We start from the raw sequence: 20,590 nt of genomic DNA on the forward strand, positions 1-20,590 counted from the left end.
AGGCCAAGGCAGGTGGATCACTTGAGGACAGGAGTTTGAGACCAGCCTGGGCAACATGGTGAAACCCCATCTCTTCTAAAAATGCAAAAATTAGCCGGGTGTGGTGGTGCACGCCTGTAATCCCAGCTACTCTGGAGGCTGAAGCACAAGAATGACTTGAACCCAGGAGACAGAGGTTGCAGTGAAATGAGATTGGGCCACTGCACTCCAGCCTGGGCGACAGAACAAGAAAAAAATAAAATAAAATAAAAAAAGAACTAGGCCAGGGGAAGGAGACTGACACAATGTCAAGAGTAAACTGGTTTTGTCTTTCATAATACAATTGATATAAAGTCTACAATATGCCATGCCTCTAGGATAATGATATATAATGTTCATGGACACATGCAGTAAAAAAAAAATGCCAAGCTTGAGAATGATAAACAACAACTCAGGATAGTGGTGACTGCTGGAAAAGGGGATTTGGAGAGGGGCAAAAAGATGGATTCACGGCTAGGCACAGTGGTTCACCCGTGTAATCCCAGCACTTTGGGAGCCCAAGATGGGCAGATCAAAAGGTCAGGAGATTGAGACCATCTTGGCCAACGTGATGAAACCCCATCTCTACTAAAAAAACAAAAAAAAAAGTTAGCTGGGCGTGGTGGCACGTGCCTGTAATCCCAGCTACTCGAGAGGCTGAAGCAGGAGAATCGCTTGAATCAGGGAGAAGGAGGTTGCAGTGAGCCGAGATCAAGCCACTGCACTGCAGCCTGGTGACAGAGCTAGACTCTGTCTCAAAAAAAAAGAGAGATTTACTTGTTACTGTCATGATTTATTCTCACATTAGGTGGTAGGTACATGAGTGTTATTATATTGTTTTCTACACTTCTTCTGTTTTGCCTGTAATATAGCTCTACAATCCCTCATCCAAAACCCTTGGAGTCAGGTATATTTCGGAACTTAGAACTGTAATATAGTGTGGTATGTAATCCCCGACCACTACCTCCTAGTGGGCTCCAAAACAGCACTTACTCAGACTTTTCCTATTATGAGTACTTCTGCAGTAAAACATATGAATATTTATACTAAAGTGGTTTTAAAAAGACTATAAATACTTTCATGTCAGTTTAGGTTAGGTTTTACCCCCAAATAAGTTTAGATGCCAAACTTAGGGGGAAAAAAACCTTTCAGTTATTGGAGGTTTTGAAAATTACAGGCCAGGCGCAGTGGCTCACACCTGTGATCCCAGCACTTTGAGAGGCTGAGGCAGGTGGATCACTTCAGCCCAGGAGTTCCAGACCAGCCTGGGCAATATAACAAAACCCCATGTGTACAAAAAAATACATAAATTAGCCAGGCATGTTAGTGTGAACCTCTAGTCCCAGCTACCCTGGAGGCTGAGGTGGGAGGATCATTTGAGTGAGACTCTGTCTCAAAAAGAAGGCCGGGCGCAGTGGTTCATGCCTGTAATCCCAGCACTTTGGGAGGCTGAGGTGGGCAGATCATGAAGTCAGGAGTTTGAGACCAGCCTGGCCAACATAATAAAACCCCATCTCTACTAAAAATACAAAAATTAGCTGGGCATGATGGCGGGTGCCTGTAATCCCAGCTGCTGGGGAGGCTGAGGCAGGCGAATCGCTTGAGCCCAGGAGGCGGAGGTTGCAGTAAGCTGAGATCTCGCTATTGCACTCCAGGTTGGGTGACAGAGCAAGACTCTGTCTCAAAAAAAAAAAAAAAAAATTAGCCAGCCATGGTGGCGTGTGCCTATAATCCCAGCTATTCGAGAGGCTGAGGCTGGAGAATTACTTGAACCTGGGAGGCAGAGGTTGCAGTGATCCAAGATCACACCATTGCACTCTAGCCTGGGCAAAAAGAGCAAAACTCTGTCTAAAAAAAAAAAAGAGAGAGAGAGAAAATTACAAATAAGGGATCGTGAATCTGACTATGATTCTTCTTTGTCTTCTTTTAATGGGAATTAAAGAGAACTTGAGGAAGGAAATGATATTGATACAGACCTCAAAAGGGTGTTTGCTCTCAAACCCACCATCTTTCACCAAGAAGTAACTTAGGCCCCCTGCTAGATCCAGTGGGACAGGTCTCAGTCCCTCCTAACTGCAAGGATTACAGGGATTAATACTGTTAGTTTCAGGGTTGCCTTGGAGGCCCAAGTCCTCTCTGAACCTCTAGGCCTGTGTTAAGGGGCAGATCAAAGGCTCCATATCAAACAATAAGAAAGCTTACAGCTGGGTGTAGCTCATGCCTGGTAATCCCAGCACTTTGGGAGGCCAGGGCAGGCAGATTGCTTGAGTCTGGGAGTTCAAGACCAGCCAGCCTAGCCAATGTGGAGAAACCCCACCTCTACTAAAAAAACAAAATTAGGCCAGGCATGGCGGTGGAAGCCGATAATCTCAGCTACTCAGGAGGCTGAGGCAGGAGAATTGCTTGAACCCAGGAGGTGGAGGTTGCAGTGAACTGATATCACACTACTAACTCCAGCCTGGGCAACTGAGCAAGATTCTGTCACAAAATAAATAAATAAATTAGCCAGGCATGATGATGCATGCCTGTAATCCCAGCTACTTGGGAGGCTGAGGCACGAGCATCACTTGTGCCCAGGAGGCAGAGGTTGCAGTGAGCTGAGATCCTGTATGCCACTGCACTCCAGGCTGGGTGACAAAGCAAGACTTTATCACCAAAAAAAAAAAAAAAAAAAGAAGAAAAGAAAGAAAGAAAGCTTAGAGCTGGGAGAGGCAGAAATCCTCACTGTTCAAAGGCCAACGCATTCATTTTAAAGCTCCTTCCCTTCCGTCCCCAGAGGATTCTCCAAACCGAACCTCACTGCCTTCCCTCCCATCTTCCCCTACTCCTCCAAGTACCCAGCAGTCCCATTTTAACTGCCTTCACCTGAGCACTTCAGAACTCAGAAGGATAAATTTTGTACATTTCTAAGATCCTGAAACCTAGGGCAAGTTCTTAAGTCCCAGGGACTTTTCTCCCATGCCCACACTTAATCTCTCAACCTTTAATATTAGAAGGGGATTCTATTTCTTTCCATCATGACAAGCTACTATCAGTGTAAAGGAGTTCCAGGTAAAGAAGGAGGTCTACACTTAGCTCACAGTCCTGTCTACACTGGCCAGTGCTCTCAGGGGGAGCCCAGCGATAGCAACAGCTACCAAAAACCTTCCAACCTTACTGACTCCAGCTCACCCACAGGAAAGGAATCCCTCAGGTCAAAGCCACAAGAGGTAGCCTCTTTCAACTCAATCTAAACTTCTTTCCTGTCGTCCTGAACCTGAACCTCCGCAGTCTACCAAGTCCCTGCCAAAATGAGGGCGGAGATACAAGAGCCTTAAACAGATGGTAGAAAGCATCAGCCGGGCTTAGGATTCAAAGGGTGGCAAAACAGGCTGAGTCTCCATGGTGATGGGCTTAATGGGAGAAAAACATTATTTGTTTTGCCACCCAGGGTGAAAATGGGAAAAAGGAAGAGATCAAACCCTCTTCAGTGGGGTGAGAGCAACCAGGAACACTCAAAATAAGGAGGAAGAGGCTAAAGAAAGGACTGCCTGGTGAACTCCTGGTACATTGTGGGAAATTTTAAGACAGAAAGAACAAGTACGAGGCTGACCAGGAGGAAGACACACAAAAAACGGACCCAGTGGCAGGGCTGCTGAACCTCCATGGCTGGGGGCGTCACTCAGCCCCTGTTTCCTGCCCAGAAGCAGCAGAGCCTGCTCCCCAGCCCTAAAATGCCTCCATGCCCCTCTGACTTTCCCCACCCTTCATTGCTAAACATCCTCTGCCCCAGCAAGTACCCACCAGGCTCCTCCTTGGAGAGCTCAGCCTGGGGCTCCGGCTCACTGACAGCCAGGGCGTTCCCCTGCTCCTGTGTGGCCACAGCAGCCTGTTCGGCCCGCCCTGACTGGTTTGCCCGGAAGCTTCCTCGGCCACTTGATCGCCGCTTCTTCTCAGCTTTGCTGGACATCGTGCAGGCAAAACCTACAGGTACAAAGGAGTGGAGAATCCACAACCAAATCCCACCCCCAACCCAGCCCCCTGATACAAGTAGTCCCTATTAAATTCATAAATTGACTGAAACTCAAAATGATCATCTTTTCTGGTGGTACCCACACCCTGCTCCGTTAGCCATAAAGGCCCTGTACTCCATAGTGGCCTGGGAGACCTTGCTGTTTTTCCCTAGGATATCCTACTGTCTTCAGGGAACTGCGCTAAAAATCAAAGTCAGTCCCTCAAGGCGTTAGGAATAAATGGGAGTTAAAGATGATGGTCAGGCTGGGTGTGGTGGCTCATGCCTGTAATCCCAGCACTTTGGGAGGCTGAGGTGGGTGGATCACCTGAGGTCAGGAGTTTGAGACCAGCCTGGCCAACATGGTGAAACCCCGTCTCTACTAAAAATACGAAAAATTAGCCAGGTGAGGTGGTGCATGCCTGTAATCCCAGCTACTTGGGAGGCTGAGGCAGGAGAACTGCTTGAACCTGAGAGACAGAGGCTGCAGTGAACTGAGATTGCACCACTGTACTCCAGCCTGGGTGACAGAGTGAGAGTCCATCTCAGGAAAAAAAAAATGATGGCCAAACAGACACCCCACTAACGAGGATTTAGAACCTCTATCTCTGCCGCGGGGTATGAGAACATAAGATAATCAGGAAAAGATCTATCCAACTGAAGTGTGGTTGCCCAAACCTTCAATCACTCTCCCCTCCAGGACCATGGGTAAGTGAGAGAGCCCCAAGGAAGGGAACTCTTCCCCATCCCCCACCCTTCGTCACTCTTCAATCATTCAAGCAAACCAAGACGATTTTCCTATGTATCTCTTTTCCTCCCAAGTTAAATGGAAAAATGCTCCTCCCAACCACACTAAAATCTGCAACATCTGTAAACAAAGAAAAATGGCATTTGCCACATCTCTTTGGCTTTGAATTCCTGAGGGGCAGGAACTCTGTGTGTACTGAGGTCTCTTAGCACAGTTGGCTGAGGAACTCTGTGCTAACTGATAGGTCAGGATCATTTATTTGACTCCAAATGCCCTGAGAAGATTGGAAGCAGCAAAGACAAAAGTCGTCCAATAGGCTCACACCTGTAATCCCAGCACTTTGGGAGGCCAAGGCGGGTGGATCATCTGAGGTCAGGAGTTGGAGACCAGCCTGACCAACATGGTGAAACCCCGTTTCTACTAAAAATACAAAAAATTAGCCGGGCATGGTAGCGGATGCCTGTATTCCCAGCTACTCAGGAGGCGGAGGCAAGAGAATTGTGTGAACCCGGCAGGCAGAGGTTGCAGTGAGCAGAGATCTGCCACTGTACTCCAGTCTAGGCAACAGAGCAAGACTCTGTCTCAGATTTGTGGACAACCCCCATCTCTGCCTGCAGGGTTCAAGCAATTCTCTTGCCTCAGCCTCCTGAGTAGCTGGGACTACAGGAATGCACTACCATGCCCAGCTAATTTTTTGTATTAATAGTAGAGACAGGAGTTCACCATGCTGACCAGGCTGGTCTCGAACTCCTGACCTCATGATCTGCCTGCCTCGGCCTCCCAAAGTGCTAGGATTACAGGTGTGAGCCACCGCCCCCGGCCCCCAATAATAAATTTCAAATTGTGTAATGAGGAAAAAGGAATTGGGGCATGAGGAAGGCCACAGTGGTGCCTCTCTGAGAAAGGTAGATGGCAGGAAGCGGGCATCTCGGGCAGGTGCTCAGAATCCCAAGGGCAAAGTCTGAGACGCTGAACACTCTTTTCATTCAGCTGCAGCCTAACGCCACCTGTGGCTCTCCTTCCTCATCCCCACAGGCTGCCACAGGCATTGATCTCAGGTTATGAATTTCAAACTTGAAGGATTTGTACTTTGCTCCAAGGAAAAACGTTCTGTTAGGCCAACAAATCAATAAAGCAAGGAGGCTTCCTCCATCAGTCTCCAGGGAAGCATCAAGCTGTGCGTTCCTGCCTCAAACTGGAGCCTGAGGCGCCTGCACCCTGGGGTTCACCCTGAGATCCCACACCGCAGGCCCCAGGAGGAGCTGCTCTGCTAACCGGGGCTCACTCTATTACTAGGAAATACCGCAGGGGCCAGGCTTTCTCCTTAAATTGGTTACCAGCAGGCGAATTTCCCCCCACAATCGCTTCTCCCAACTGTCACAACTGCCGCAACTGCCCCTCCTCCTCCCCCTCCCCTCCACAACTATTCCATGCTCCCCCTCCCTCCACAACTGTCCCTTCCTACTTCGACACTAGTGCCCCTTCTCTCCATCACTCCTTCCCTCCTTCCCTCTGTCCCAACACACACCTCGCCACGCTGACCCTCTCCTCCCTAGGCCGACCGACGGGCCACTCCTCTGGCTAAGAAGTTGCCCTGAGCGGCCCTCTCGAAACGGCGTCTGCACGCGTTCCCAAGGCAACCCAGGGCGGGCAGGGGCGAGTGGTCGGTGCGCGGCCCCGCAGAGCCCGCCTCCTCCGCGCAGGCGCCCTGGATCCCTGCTCTGCGGCCCCACCCAGCCCAGGTCTACCCTACAGGGACCTGGGGCTTGAAGGCTCCGGGGTTAAGAGAAAGTAGCCACATCTGGCCGGCTGGAGGGTGTGGGGGGCCTGGTGTGAGGACCGAGCTGGAAGGACTAGGGCGGGAGACAGTGAGCTACCACTCCACAGAACACTGAAAAGGCGGGGGAAACCTAAGCGCCCGACCCGGCGCCCAGGTCTGTGCGCCCCAGCCGGAACGGGTCCAGCAGATGGCGCCGGGCAGACCCGCCGGCGAGGCGTATTCACGTTCTAGAAAGCGCTCCAGGATTTCCAGGCAGCCGTGGCTGCAGCTGGATCCGGGGGAAAAACCGGGGCTGGAGCACCCTTGCCCTTCTGCTCCTTCCCCCTTCTTAGTTCGGATTGGGGTCTAGGATTGCGGGGCGGCGCGGGGCGGGGAAAGGGAGGGAAGACTGGAACTGGAGTTTTGGGAATCAGAGGATTGGCTTTCGAAAACGTCGCTGGTTTTTGGGGGGTACGAGAGGCGGGGACTCCCTGGGGAAGGTGACCGGGTCTGGGAGGGGCTTCGCTCTCCATAGGAACAAAGGCTGCATCGTGGGGAGGCGAGAGGGGAGGGCTGTAAGGGCCGGGGCAGATCTCCGAGGGTGCCAGGGGGCGCTGCGGGCCGGGGCTGCTAGAAGGCGCCTGAAAGACCGCTGTACCTGGGGCCGGGAGGAGCTTTGGGGAGACCTGGGAAATACAGGGAGGAAGCCGAGTCGGGGGATGGGAAGGCGCCCTCCCTGTTTCCATCAATAGTGCCTAATTAAGACAAAGCCAGCAGCGAGCCCACTGATTACATTTCCATGAGGAGCGAAATTGATGACATTTTCTTTACTGGATGAGGAGAAGCTGGCACCTCAGTTCCCCCTTTTTCTGCTTGGCGTTCACATCTAACACATCTCATGCCAGCCTGGCACTGCCAGGAGTGGCAGTCCCTGGCACTCCTGAAGAGCAAGTGGATTAACCACACCATGACCCAGCCCTGACCTCACCCTCCTACCTACTCTGTCTTTATTCGCAGAAATGTCAGCCCTTTCCCTCGCCCCGATCCCCAGTGATTCTTAAGGTGGGCTTCTGGTCTCTGATCTGTGGCCTTCTGCCCAGCAAGACTCCTGTTGCTGACAGCAGGAATGGAAGGAGAGACGAGTCCCACCCACCCCAAAACCAGCTGCACAGCAAGCACAGCTAAAATGGAACATGGAGGTTGTTCCCATAGCCAGATAGGCCATGGGTGGCAGACAGAGGTGATGTGATTGGCCAGAATCCCTAGGGAAAAGTCCCAGAGGAGTGAAAATTTGCTGGAGGAGTGGGGTGGGGAGCCCCATGGGCAAGGTTCGTTGGTCCCTTGCGGAAAGGAACTTTGCACAGACCCCATTTCTTTTCTTACACCCCCCTCCTCAACTGTGGCTGTGCCTACAGATCCCAGCCCCCCATATTATGCTAAATAGGTAATCAAACATCTCGCTTTGCTAATTACTGCTCAATCCGATTAAATGCTGCTGAAGCTCATCAACAGAGGCGGAGGTAGTGGGAAGGGATGAAGGCGGGGCAACCACAGCTAGCTATGATGGGGGTCTTGTCCCCAGGGGCTCTTAGAGGACAGAGAAACAGCCAGGGTTGCAAGACCAAGTACATCCCAAAGGAAAGGGCAGAAGAGTTGTAGCCTCAAGACCCAGCCTTGCTGCACCTCCCAGCCACGGGCCTTTTCCTCCTCCCAGAACCTTCATTACCCTCCGAACCCAGGCATCCGGCCATTCCCACAGCTCCCCACACACACCCCTGTCCCAGATTTAATAAGTTCTGTTCCCACATTGTCAATATTTGATTTCTCAGAGCCATCTCCACGGAGAGGGGGGTGGGGGGGTCTTCCCTTGCCTCCCCGCTACCTTGGCCCTCTTTTGCCCACCCCTAGTCTCTTTGTGCCCCCAACCTTCTCTGAACTTGCTGACTTAATGAAATGATATTAAAGTCTTAAGCAACTCCAAAAGAATGGTTGTCATGGTGAAGGGAGTGGGCAGGACGCCTGGGTCCCCGAGGGGAGCAAGAGCTGAGGCGGGGGTGGGGGGGAGAGAGCTAGAGGCTAAGGTCTAGAGGCCCCAGTCCCCAGTGGGGAACAGCAGATTTGGGGTGAGCTGAGGGCCAGACCTCTGGGTCTTGGCTGGAAGCAGGGGATGAGAATTGGGGGCTAGGAGAAGGTGAAAAGAGAGGACATTCCAGGGGTCAGGGTCTCGGCCTGCTGTCTGGAGCATCCATCAGAGACAGAGAGGCCAGGGGGGACAGGGCCTCTATGCCAGCAGCCTCCCTGCCGACTGTGCCCTGGGCTGGTCCCGTGAGAACCAGAGTAGATTCCTCTACAGCCTGACTCATCCTTCTCCCCCAGCAGCCCCCCACAGGTGATTTGTAGCTGATGCCCCACGATGGTAGGGGCCAGGATAGTCATTCCATGACATGAAGAACTGAGAGCTTCCAGAAGAGAAGAGAACAGAGGCCAAGGGAAGGGAAGCCAAGCACCACCCCCACATCCCCCAACCCATCCCCATCTCGCTCCCCTGGGGACCCTGGCCCAGCCCCAGTCCCCTTGGGGTGGTGGGAATGCAAGGACATTTGGCTGGGGCTGATTGATGAGGGAGGAGGCAGCCACGGGCACTGAGGCTGCTGTTTGCTGAGCACACAGATTCCTCCCCACTCACCAGCTGCCGACCCCTGAGGCTGCTCAGTCCACCGCCCCACATCACCCCACCAGCCAGTGGGGTTAGGGGGAGCTGATGCCTGAGTTTCTGATGGCAACTGGAGGAAGAGGGAGAACCAGAAAGCTGAATGCTCTGATTCCCTGTGGGAATCGGGGTCCCTGGGGTCTGGTCCCCTCAGAACTCCACTTTCCCTGCTACTTTTCTTTCCTTTTTTGTTTTTTGAGAGGGAGTTTCACTCTTCTTGCCCAGACTAGAGTGCAATGGCGTGATCTCGGCTCACCGCAACCTCCGCCTCCCAGGTTCGAGCGATTCTCCTGCCTCAGCTTCCCAAGTAGCTGGGATTACAGGCATGTGCACCACCAGGCCTGGCTAATTTTGTATTTTTAGTAGAGACAGGGTTTCTCCATGTTAGTCAGGCTCGTCTTGAACCCCCTACCTCAGGTGATCCGCCTGCCTCTGCCTCCCAAAGTGCTGGGATTACAGGCATGAGCCACCACACCCGGCCTCCCTGCTACCTTTCAAGTAGCTCTCTGGCTGTCCAGTTGTCATTCCCATTTATTCCGTGTCCTTTTTTCTTCCCCCACCCAACCCTCTGGGCCTATGCCAACCAGCCTCCTGCCTCCAAACCACCCTGCGACGTTTCTCCCAGGTCTCAAAACTCTCCCAAGCCCCATGTCCGAGGTTGCCCACATAGCCCCTTAGGAAGCACTGTTTTTCATTCTAACTAAAATTCCAGAAGTGCTATCAACCATTCCCCATTAGAAATTCCCACTGCAAGGCCAGGTGCAGTGGCTCACGCCTATAATCCCAGCATTTTGGGAGGCCGAGGCCGGTGGATCACCTGAGGTCAGGAGTTCAAGACCAGCCTGGCCAATGTGGTGAAACCCTCTCTACTAAAAATACAAAAAATTAGCTGGGCCTGGTGGCACATGCCTGTACTCCCAGCTACTCAGGAGGCTGAGGCATGAGAATTGCTAGATTGAGCCACTATACTCCAGCCTGGGCCACAGAGCAAGACTCTGTCTCAAAAAAAAAAAAAAAAAAAAGCCCACTGCCACCCCTTGCCCCATTTCCCTTTCCTTAAAAACCCCCAACACAGACACATACGTACATACATACACACACACATACACACACATGCACACGCACACACACCCCTTGGGCTGAAAAGTCTGAACTCTACAGCTCAGCCCCAGGATAGCCTCAATCTTATGCAGTTTAGGGGTGGCGGGGGGACAGCTCTAGCTTCTGTGGTCCCAGCCCTCTCTGTTCCTTTACTTCCGCTCTGCCTGCCTTCTCTGGACTCTGCCAGCAGCTGTGCCACAGCTCCGCAAAAAGCTGAGAGCATCATCCTTGCCCTCCCTGAGCTTAAAATTTAGTCGAGGAAAACACAAGTCACAGACACACAAGAAACAAAAGGCAGGGAGATGGAAGACTGAGTGAGATCAACTTCCTAAATGTGGATTTCAGACTGTAAGTGACTACTTCCCTCCAGGCCGGGGCTAGGGAAGAAGAGGACACATCTGAAACATGCATGTGGTGGTGTCATCCTTGTTTTTGTTTGTTTGTTTGGGGTGGAGTCTTGCTCTGTCACCAGGCTGGAGTGCAGTGGCACAATCTCTGCTCACTGCAACCTCCGCCTCCCAGATTCAAGCGATTCTCCTGCCTCAGCCTCCCGAGTACCTGGGATTACAGGCACGTGCCACCATGCCCAGCTAATTTTTTGTATTTTTAGTAGAAACTGGGTTTCATCGTGTTGGCCAGGCTGGTCTCGATCTCTTGACCTTGTGATCCACTGCCTTGGCCTCCCAAAGTGCTGGGACTACAGGCGTGAGCCACCACCTTACTGTTCCCAAACACACCACAATCTTGCCTCTGTGCCTGTGCACGTGCTGTCCCTCTGTCTGGCGTGCCCTCCCCCTTCCCCAGTGTGCATGGCTTACTCTTGTCTCATTACTCAAGGTCCTGATCAATGGCACCTCTTTCAGAGGGACCTTCCTGACCTCCTTATCTTAAGCAGCTCCTGGCTGGGCACGGTGGCTCATGCCTGTCATCTCAGCACTTTGGGAGGCCAAGGTGGGTGGGTCACCTAAGATCAAGAGTTTGAGACCAGCCTGGGCAACATGGTGAGACCCTGACTCTACTAAGAATACAAAAATTAGCCAGGGTGGTGGCAGGTGCCTGTAATCCCAGCTACTTGGGAGGCTGAGGCAGGAGAATTGCTTGAACCCGGGAGGTAGAGGTTGCAGTGAGCTAAGATCACACCACTGCACTCCAGCCTTGGCAACAGAGTGAGATTCCATCTCAAAAAAAAAAAAAAAAAGTAAATAAATAAAAGAGGCCAGGCATGGTGGCTCACGCCTGTAATCCCAGCACTTTGGGAGGCCGAGGCAGATGGATCACAAGGTCAAGAGATCAAGACCATCCTGGTCAACATGGTGAAACCCTGTCTCTACTAAAAATACAAAAATTAGCTGGGGGTGGCGTGCACCTGTAGTCCCAGCTATTCAGGAGGCTGAGGCAGGAGAATCACTTGAACCCGGGAGGTAAAGGTTGCAGTGAGCCGAGATCATGCCACTGCACTCCAGCCTGGGCGACAAAAATAATAAATAAAGCAGCTCCTTGTTACTCTCCGTCCTCCTCATCCTGTCACTCTGTTTGGTTTATATCCCTTTCACACCTGAAATTGTATTATTTCATTCCCCACCTAAACGTGGACTTCGTGAAAGCAGAGACTTGGCCTTACTCACCCTGTCATCCTGGCGCCTGAACTGGTGCCTGGAACAAAGTCGCATTTACCATGCTGCTGAGCGAGTGAACGAACAAACAAATGAACAAACTAATGTCTTCCTGTGCCTGTAGTGGTTTTGTTGTAGTTGTTACTCTAAGAGTATGTTTGTGTATTTGTCTGCACAAAGCAAACAGGATGGCATGTGTTTTTCTGTGTGGAAGTCACCAGCATTTTCACATAGCTCAAAAGACACCCAAGTCACTACACATGTGAAAGGCAGTGGGTCTTGGGCTGTTTGAGTGGGGCTGCGGGGAGCCTCTGGATGCCAGTGCTCCGAGGGGGCGTGTCCCAGGCACTTCGAAGCCTGTGCCGAGCCGTTCCTCTCCCCGGCTGTGCATCTGTCCCCAGGTGTCTTCCTGTCTCTCAGCATGTTATGATGTCTTGGCTGCTTTGTGAGGTGCTTGTCTGTCACAGAGACTGTTTATCCCCACCTCTCCTCCCTCTTGTCTCTCCACCTGTGCCTCTAGATGTAGGTGGAGGGGGAGTCTCCCTGAGCTCCCTTGCCCCTCACACACCGCCCTGCCCCAGTCTTGGACCCCTCCCTTTCTCAGTGGGCCCTGTTGCTGGGCTCTGGGTTGCCATAGTGATGGTTGCCAAGTCCCTGAGGCTGATAGCCAGCGATGGGGCTGTCGGCTCCATCCACGCGGGAGGCTGAGGGGGGCTTCCCATTGTGTAGAAAAGGGGATGTTGCCATGACAACCAACCCCCACTAAGGGGCAAGGACCAGCCTTTCCACCCCCCACGAGCCTCCCCACCTCGGGCAGCTCCAGTGTGGGCTCAGAAGGCAGGAGTAAATTCCAGACAGCCCAGCACCTGGCCTCCCAGCTTTCAACCCACACCTTTCAGGACCCAGGCATCTTGCTCAGACAGGCAGGGGGAGGAGTGGGGGTCCCACTGGACAGAAGAGAGGAAGAGGGACCCCTTGACCTCCAGGCAGATGGGAGACAGCGGGAGGGGACCTAAAGTCAGGGGAGGCGCAGGGAGGGCAGAGGTTGTGACCCCTGCTGACTCGCTCCAGTGATGCTCCTGACGGCTGCTTTTGTGGTTGGAGAATGGGGCTAAGTCTAGGGGGCTGGGCACCTGGGCTTTTTGGGGGAGAAGAACCTTGGTTATGGGTATACAGGCAGCTTGAAGCCTAGGTCCCTGAGTCCTTCCTACTTCCTTCTGATCAGCCTCATCCCTTCTCTCCATGAGTCCCCTACAGCAAAACTTCCCAAGGGGTGGTAGGGAATAGACTTTAACACGTGAAGATGTTTTTACCACTTGATCCTAATTGTGACTTGCCCTGTCTCCGGTGCTTTGGCTTAGCAAGGCACTCAGACTGTCCCCATGGACGAACTGGCAACCCGACTCCTGCCTGGGTACCTCTCTCCCTCCCCTGGAGGTGACGCCTTCCTCTGCCTTCTCTCCCAGCCCATTTTCACCTCCTCAAGCACTGCCCACCTCACCACTCCAAACTAGCCCTATCCCAACCCACTCCCCTTGGTCGGTTTCATGCAATCCAACCCTCAGCTAGAAAGCCATCCTAACCACATCTTTGCTCCAATTCAAGTCCAGTCATTCTCCAGCCTTCTTGTCAACTTTTGAAGTTTTTTATTTTTATTTTTTTTGGTTTTTGTTGTTCAAATTTCCCTTTTACAGTAAAACTAGTGAGGTGACGGCAGACCCCGCCACCATGGCAATATCGACTTCCTGTTCCCCAGAAGGAGCGATTAGAAAAATCAGGAAGGAGCTGGGAACTACAGCACCAGAGCGGTGACTTGACCTCTGGTGGACAAAGCAACCATCTTGGCTGGTGATTGAGGTGGCCAACTTGGTGCCCAACGGCAGCTTTGATCTAATAAAACTGAGCTGGGAGGAAACTGAGGCAACACCCAAATTGCACACTAGAGGGCAGGAAGAGGTATCAGCTGGTCACCATAGAAACAGCGGCCTTCGCTAAGTACCACTGTCAGCTAGACCAGCCAGTAGGCCACCATTTTGGTTACTAAGAAGGGAACTGTGTTGAGTCTGAAAGGAGTCAGAAATGGAGGATGGAATGAGCAAGACACCCATCTGGGTTACTCGGGGAGAACACATGGGTTCTTGGGGTAGTCCTGTTGATTAACAGAGATTATACTGGGATAATGGAAAGGAAATAACAAGACAAATTGGGCCTGCCACACATGGCAGTCATCTTAGCTGTCCTAAAATCAGCACAGAGCACAAGGAAAGGGAGATCTTGGGAAGTGCCACTGAATACTGGGAAAGTCCTTCTTGGTCCACCTCTGTCCTCTTACAGTCAGTAAGTTCCAGCTTCCTCCTCAAACAGGAAGTTCTTCCCGCCCTTCTTCTCCACAGAGTAAGAACCATCCACCTCCCACCCCCCCGATCCCCCAGACTAAGCCACTTGGAGTTCCAGCCAGACCACTTCCTATTTCAGAAGTGCTACTTCCTGTCCTGGATGAAGGCACTTCCAGTTCCTGCTGCACTGCTTCTGCTACTTCCCAGGCCATTTCTGTCCAGGCCTGGTCACCTCTTGTCTGGAGCAAGTCATTTCCTGTCCCAAGTGGCCCATTCAGCATCAGACCAAGTCCGTACATGTCCCGACCGGTTCATATCTTGCTATTGGCCACTGGACAAAACAGGACACTTCTTCTCATGGTAGCTGTCATGACCCAACCACCCCAAATGGCTGGAGTAAGTATGTAAAGGCCTGGGCCAGGGCAGAGAAGGGAGCCCTGCTGCCATGCCCTGAGCTGGGGTGGAGTGCCAGAGCCTTCCCCATAAGGCCCCCATTTTTGGCAGACTGAGGGGAGTGGTTGGTATGAGAGGTCGGAGGGGGGCTGAAAGCTAAGGGGAGAAGTGCTTTGATGCCCCCGCCCGGGAGATGGGAGAGGCACAGGATAAGAAGCCAAGAGGGTGAAAGGAGATGTGGGGAGGAGGATGCTAGGGAAGAACAGACCTAGAGATGGAAGAGAGGGAAAGAATAAGAGATAGAGAGAAGAGAAAACCAGTGAGAAGCAGAAAGAAGCGGTGCCGACCAAATGGCGGAGTGTTCCCGCCCCTAGCTCTGGGTGGGTGGGGGGACAAGGATGCCTGGGTCACGGTCAGAGAGGAGGCTGAGCCTGGGCCCCTCCCCAAGGGAATAGGACCCAGGGACACTGAGACAGAGGGGGGCACCCACGGCCAAACGGGAGGGCAGGAGGTGGTACAGTGAGAATCCTAAGGAATCCTGAAAGTGGACACGAGGACAGCAGCGGGGAGGAGCGAAGGGGCTGGTAGGGCACAGGGGGCCGAGGAGATGTTAGAGGTGTCCCTCAAACCAGGAATTAAACTGGAGGAGCACCCCAAGAAGGGCTGGATCCAGGAGAGCCACATGGGGGAAGCCCTCATACCTTGTAGTAGATGTTTGGAGGGCTCTGCGGGGGCCCATCCTGCACTATATACACAGGATGCCCGTAATCACCGCTCACCTTCTCATAGTGGGGACAGAACGGGGGATCGGTGGCCCCGCCGCCCCGCAGAGCTATCCCTAGCTCCCCAGGCTCAGCCTCCCGAGGTCCCATCCCCCCTCCACCCCCCAGACCCAGAGACCCTCCCCTCCCGAAGGAGCCAGGACCAGGGTGGCGACTCTCCGAAGGCTTGGCCCGCCGTCTCCGCCAACACATGGCACCCCCAGCCCCTGCCACGCCCAGCAAGAGCAGCGCCAGCCCCCCTGCTGCCCCAGCCACTGCGGGCATGCTGGGAGGGGGCAGGGGGCCTTCAGCACCCCGGGAGGTTGCATTGCTGGTGGGGTCACCTGGCAGGGAAGGGGTGAAGGAGGAAAGAGGGGGAGGGACTGAAGGAGCCACCTGGGCATCTGGACACCCTACCCTGGGGGCCCCCATTGGCTTCCCTTGTAGGGCCCAGGCCCCTTGGGGACCCCACCTCCCCTCCCCCGCCAAACCCCACTCAGAATCCAGGTGTCCAGCCCTTCAGCTTCCTGCCACGGAGTCCTCCCCACTTCTCTGACAGCACTGATTGAAGCACTGACTTGGCTAATTAGTTCTAATTGAGTCTTTTCCTCATTTGGCTTCCATTCCCCTCCCACCCTCCCATCCTCTCTTCTCCTCTTTCCTGTATCACCGCCCCCAAAACTGAAGAGGGAGGGTGACGGCAGGGCAGCTGGGGTCTGAGAGCAGAGGAAGCTGGGGAAGGTGAGGGGCTGAACCCTGGTTCCTACCTGGCACATTCTCCTTCCCAGGCTCCAGGCCGTGGGCTGCCCCTCTGTCTCTTTCCATGGGTATTTCAGACACAGGTTTTCGGGGAGCAGCCCCTCCTTGGGGACCTGACATGAGGAAGAGCCAAGAAAGGCACTGAAACAACCGCCCCTGACCATGATCGTCCTGCCCCAATGTCCCTCCGATCCCGGGAGGTGTCCCCCAGCCCTACTCACTTTGTCCCACTCGGAGAAGCACCTTCATGCCTCTGGTTAGGCACACGCCTCCCTGCAGGCTCTCCAGGCCCTCCCGGGTCCCATCCGATGTGGCTGGGAGGGAAAAGCCAGAGGGAGAGGTTGGCACTGCAGAGTCTAGCCAGGTTCTGGCCCCACACCCTGGTGTGAACACCGCCTGAGGGCACTGGGGTCTCCCTCTTGGCTCCAGTGGTCCCCCTCCCTCTCTGCTCAGTGTCAGGAGCAGCCCCCAACTCAGTTGTGCTCTCTGCCCAGCAGTACCAATGATGTAGTAATCGTGGTGCGAGCGGAACTCGTGGCCCCAGAGGTTAGGGCTGTACTCCTGGAACTTGATGGTGAAGCGGAGATCCAGGTCTGGCCGATCACAAGTGAGGAGGAGGTTTGGAGCAGGGGGTGCCTCACAGCGCCGGCCCTGGGCACCCCCTACCAGGTACAGCTTGTAGAACTCATAGTTAGGAGAGGAGTGGGGTCCAGGAGGCCGGGCCCGGGGGCAGAGCAGGTCTAGCCGGTCCCCGATCTGAGGGTAGAGCACATAACCACCCTCTGCCTGGAACCTATGGGGAGGAGGGTGAGGTGGACAAGGAAGAGATGTCAGAGGCCTGGCCCCCAGAGCTTTCCCTCCCTCACCCCGAAACCCTCCAGGACAGCAATTCTCAGCTCATGCCTGCCCGCCTTTGTCTGAGTGGAAAGTCTGTTCTTACAGAGCAGGCACCAAGGACTCTGTGCGTTCACACTGGAAGCAGCAGGAAGCCAGGCTCAGAGGTCTCCTGCCCCTTGGTGTGCCCAAATGCACTCTTCAGCCCGCCCTCACCACATGCACACTGCCATCTCCCGCTCCATCACCAGCCCTGTTGCCATAGCAACAGGATGCCAGTTACCAAGGAGCTGGCCTCTCTGGAACCACACAGCCCACCCTCCCAGGTGATTTCACTATTCCATGGCAGCCAACCATGGGGGCAAAGCCTCCCCTCCTCCAGGCCACCACTGAATTTCAGGGATTTCAGGGCATAGGGGGCGGGTAGGGAGGGGCTGTGTGGAGGGTGATCCAGACCAGTGTATTAAATTAGCCAGGTAATAGGACAGAAGGCAAATGCCTGGTTTGGCCATGACCAGCAATGGCGCTGATGGGAACCAGGGTCTAGAGACCTGCTGCATGAGTCATTATCCTGCTCAGAATCCCACCCTGGGTCTTAGACTTCCTGGGGCAAATGCCCTATTGCTTCGGAAAGGAAAGGAATTGACTTTTCTAACCACGACCAACACACATCACCATCTCCTTGGCCAGAACACCCAGGCATCCGCTGTCCCAGCACAGCCGCAACTTGCCAACCCTGCCACCCCTTCCCGGGCATTAATAGCTGAGACAGGGTCTCAGGACTGAATCCCATGGGACTGCTACTTGACATCTTCTCAGACTCCTAAGTGTCCCACTCCCATCCCACATCCAATAGAGCCCCTAGGACACCCCAACTCCCTTTTCTCTACCCTGTGAAAATAAGCTTATGTTCTCAAGCTACACACCTAATACTCAAACTGCAGCTGGGAGTTGGCGGGTGGGTGACTGAGTACAGAAAAGACATTGAGATTATACCCAAAGAGATCCAGGAGAAAGAGAGGGAGGGATGGCAGGGCAGGGAAATGTGAGGGAGGCTGGGAACTAAAGAGAGGAACAATAATCCAAACTCTCCATTAATGAGCACATAATAAATTTCAACATCTTACCGCTAATCCTGGTAATAGCTGTGAGGATTGAGGATACAAACTCAGAAAGGTTAAGTGACATGCCCAAGGCCACACAGCTTAAAGCGGCAGAGCTATGATTAAGACCAAGGATTTGATGAGCTCCAAGGCCCACCCGCTTCCCATGGCCTCACACAGTCTCCCCAGGGAAGTAGGAATTCTTCAAAACACAGAACTCTTTTCCGAGCGGCAAGTGGGATCTGCATGTAAGCAAGGGACCCAGATGACCTCCGAAAGATTCTGTCCTACCCAGCGTGACTTGAAGTTTCATCTGACCCCTGGCCTCTTTTCAGAGCAAAGCAGGCATGCCACGGAACAGAGGGTCTGATGGAAGAGTTTGGATCAAAGACGGGGGGAGGAGGCAATGGAGTCCTCAGGACTCCAGATGCAAAAGGGAAGGAAGGAGGGCTCAGTGGGCTGGAGGCTTCTTCCAGAAAGACGCCTGCAAGCCAGGAAGGCAGGAATATGTTCTGGCTGGGAAATCGTTCAGCCAACAGTTCACCAACCCTCTGGCTGTGCAGAAGGGTTGGGAGACAGACTGTCAAATATTGTCAAAGAGCCTTGGGGAAGTTGTCCGCAGAGCCCCCAACCAAAATCCCCTTGCCTCCCATCTTAGACGCTGAGTTCCTCCAGCGGGGAGGGAGGCACCCTGCCCTGCCTTCCCCTCAGCAACTCGCAGCACCTTATCTGCAGCTCTCTCCTGAGAGCTGACAGTAACCAGGCTCCCTCCAAGCCCAGCGCCCCCCCGCCGACGCAGGCCTCCCACAGATCCAAATACCCACCTCACTGCCCTCCTGGCTACCCATGAACTTTCTTCTCCTTGCCCCTTTGGGGTCTCCAAGCTCCTGACACATCCATAGTACCACCCGCATCCAGCTCTGCGTGGGACCCGGAGTCTGGCTCCCAAGATCACCTGTCTAGTAACCCATCACACATCAGAGCACGAGCGCCTTCCCTCCCGCCTCCTCCCTGCCCACAGAAGCCAGCCCCCAAAGTCCCCAAAGCTTCCCTACCCATTGCCCTAGGGTCTGGGGTCTCCCCAGCCCCAGGCCGCTCACCTCTTATTCGCCGAGTTCCAGTAGACAGGTTCCAGGCTGAGCCCAGACACCAGCCCCAAAATGCCCAGCAGCAGCAGGGCCCCGATTCGCACGCCCCCCGGGCCAGAATGGGGGGGGCCCATGACCCCGCCAAGGCCTGGGGGGCGGGGCACCAACTCCCCCAAAGTCGCTCACCCCTTGGGGTGGCTGCCTTGGCTGCCTGGCTCTTCAGCCCGGACCACCCCGGTGGCTGATACCCCCAGCGCCCACGCGGACCTGCTTCCTGCTGTGCCCGCGCCCCCGCAGCAGAGCGCTCAGTCCCACCAGAGCCCTTCCAGGGGCCGTCTGCAGGCGCCCTACGCGCCCCCGGCCCACGCGCCAGCACCCCGGGATTTGTGAGCCCGCCTAAGTGGGGGACTGGGGGAGCCGGGGTCTGGGCGGGGGCGGCATGGGGCGCCGGACCACGGAGCGAGAAAGGGGCGCTGAGCCGGAGCCCCAGCCTCGCCGGGATTGAGGGCAGCGGGCTAAGGGAGGAAACCAGTCCCGAGCCCAGGAGGGGGGAGTTAAAGGAGAGGCGGGGAGGGGGAGAGGATGGTGGAGGGAAAAACCGGAGCTGGAGCTCGAGGCGGAGCGGGCGGCAGCATCCCGCGGCCCACGCCCCCCACACCTCCCTCACCTCGCGCACCTCCCGCCCGCCGCCCCGCCTCAGCCCCCGGCGCGGGCTCTCACGCCCCCTTTGTCTCTCCGAGCTTCTGGCTCCGGCTGAGTTCTGCCCGTCTCCCCTCCTACCCTCCGATCGCCCAAGCTGCTGGAATCTTCCTCTCTCGAATCCAGAAAGGCTCTCGCCCTCTCCACCCCGAGGAACCCACCCCTTGCGCTCCTGCGGCCTCCTCCTCCATCCCAAAACAACACCGCTGCTCCCAGCAGGTCTGGAGAGAGTAATAACCTTGAAGGCTTGGCACTTTACAAAGTGCGGCGGAGCTGATAGTCACGACTACCTGTGTGAAGTGGGAGGGGCAGAGCTAACGATCCCATTGCAGTGATGAGGAAACTGAGGCTCAGGGAGACCCCCATGACTTGCCCAAGGTCACACCGGAAGTCTAGGATAAAGCTAGAGACCAAACCCAGGCTGCTCAACTCCCACTCCTGGGGTCTCTTTTGTCACACTCCATGGACCATGTGCTGTTAACCTGGGGGTTAGTGGAAGACAGGAGTTTAGGGGACACACTTGGGCCTAGATAGCCGGGGGGAGAAGCCGGGCTGGGAGAGGCAAGGGCATACCTACAACCCCAAACCGGCACTGCTGCAGGAAGGGCTGTTTCCAATTATCCTGGGGGAAGGGAGGAGTTGCCTTTTCGGGGGTAAGAGCCTGGCTTTCAGCACCT

The 20,590-nt window shown here is 54.4% G+C and overlaps 1 protein-coding gene across 2 annotated transcripts in view; it reads right to left on the reverse strand.

Moving 5' to 3' along the window:
- LOC105720743 (ephrin-B3) overlaps positions 1-19,348 on the reverse strand; it is a 128,512-nt gene extending 109,164 nt beyond the window's left edge. The window contains exons 1-5 of one of the 2 annotated variants that reach the window (XM_064378359.1): positions 19,227-19,341; positions 16,690-16,982; positions 16,411-16,503; positions 16,198-16,302; positions 3,802-3,981 (exon numbers count right to left, since the gene is read on the reverse strand). In XM_064378359.1, coding sequence (XP_064234429.1) covers positions 3,802-3,981; positions 16,198-16,302; positions 16,411-16,438 — 313 coding nt within the window. In that variant the 5' untranslated portion in view covers positions 16,439-16,503; positions 16,690-16,982; positions 19,227-19,341. Of the gene's footprint in view, positions 1-3,801; positions 3,982-13,563; positions 15,775-16,197; positions 16,303-16,410; positions 16,504-16,689; positions 16,983-19,226 lie in introns of those variants that run through there. The other variant, XM_064378360.1, reaches the window with a different exon arrangement.
- Between the last annotated feature and the right edge of the window lie 1,242 nt (positions 19,349-20,590).

This window comes from Aotus nancymaae, unplaced genomic scaffold, assembly GCF_030222135.1.
Source record: "Aotus nancymaae isolate 86718 unplaced genomic scaffold, 86718_ANA_hifiasm-v0.15.2.pri h1tg000018l, whole genome shotgun sequence".
In the NCBI taxonomy this organism is placed as follows: Eukaryota; Metazoa; Chordata; class Mammalia; order Primates; family Aotidae; genus Aotus; species Aotus nancymaae.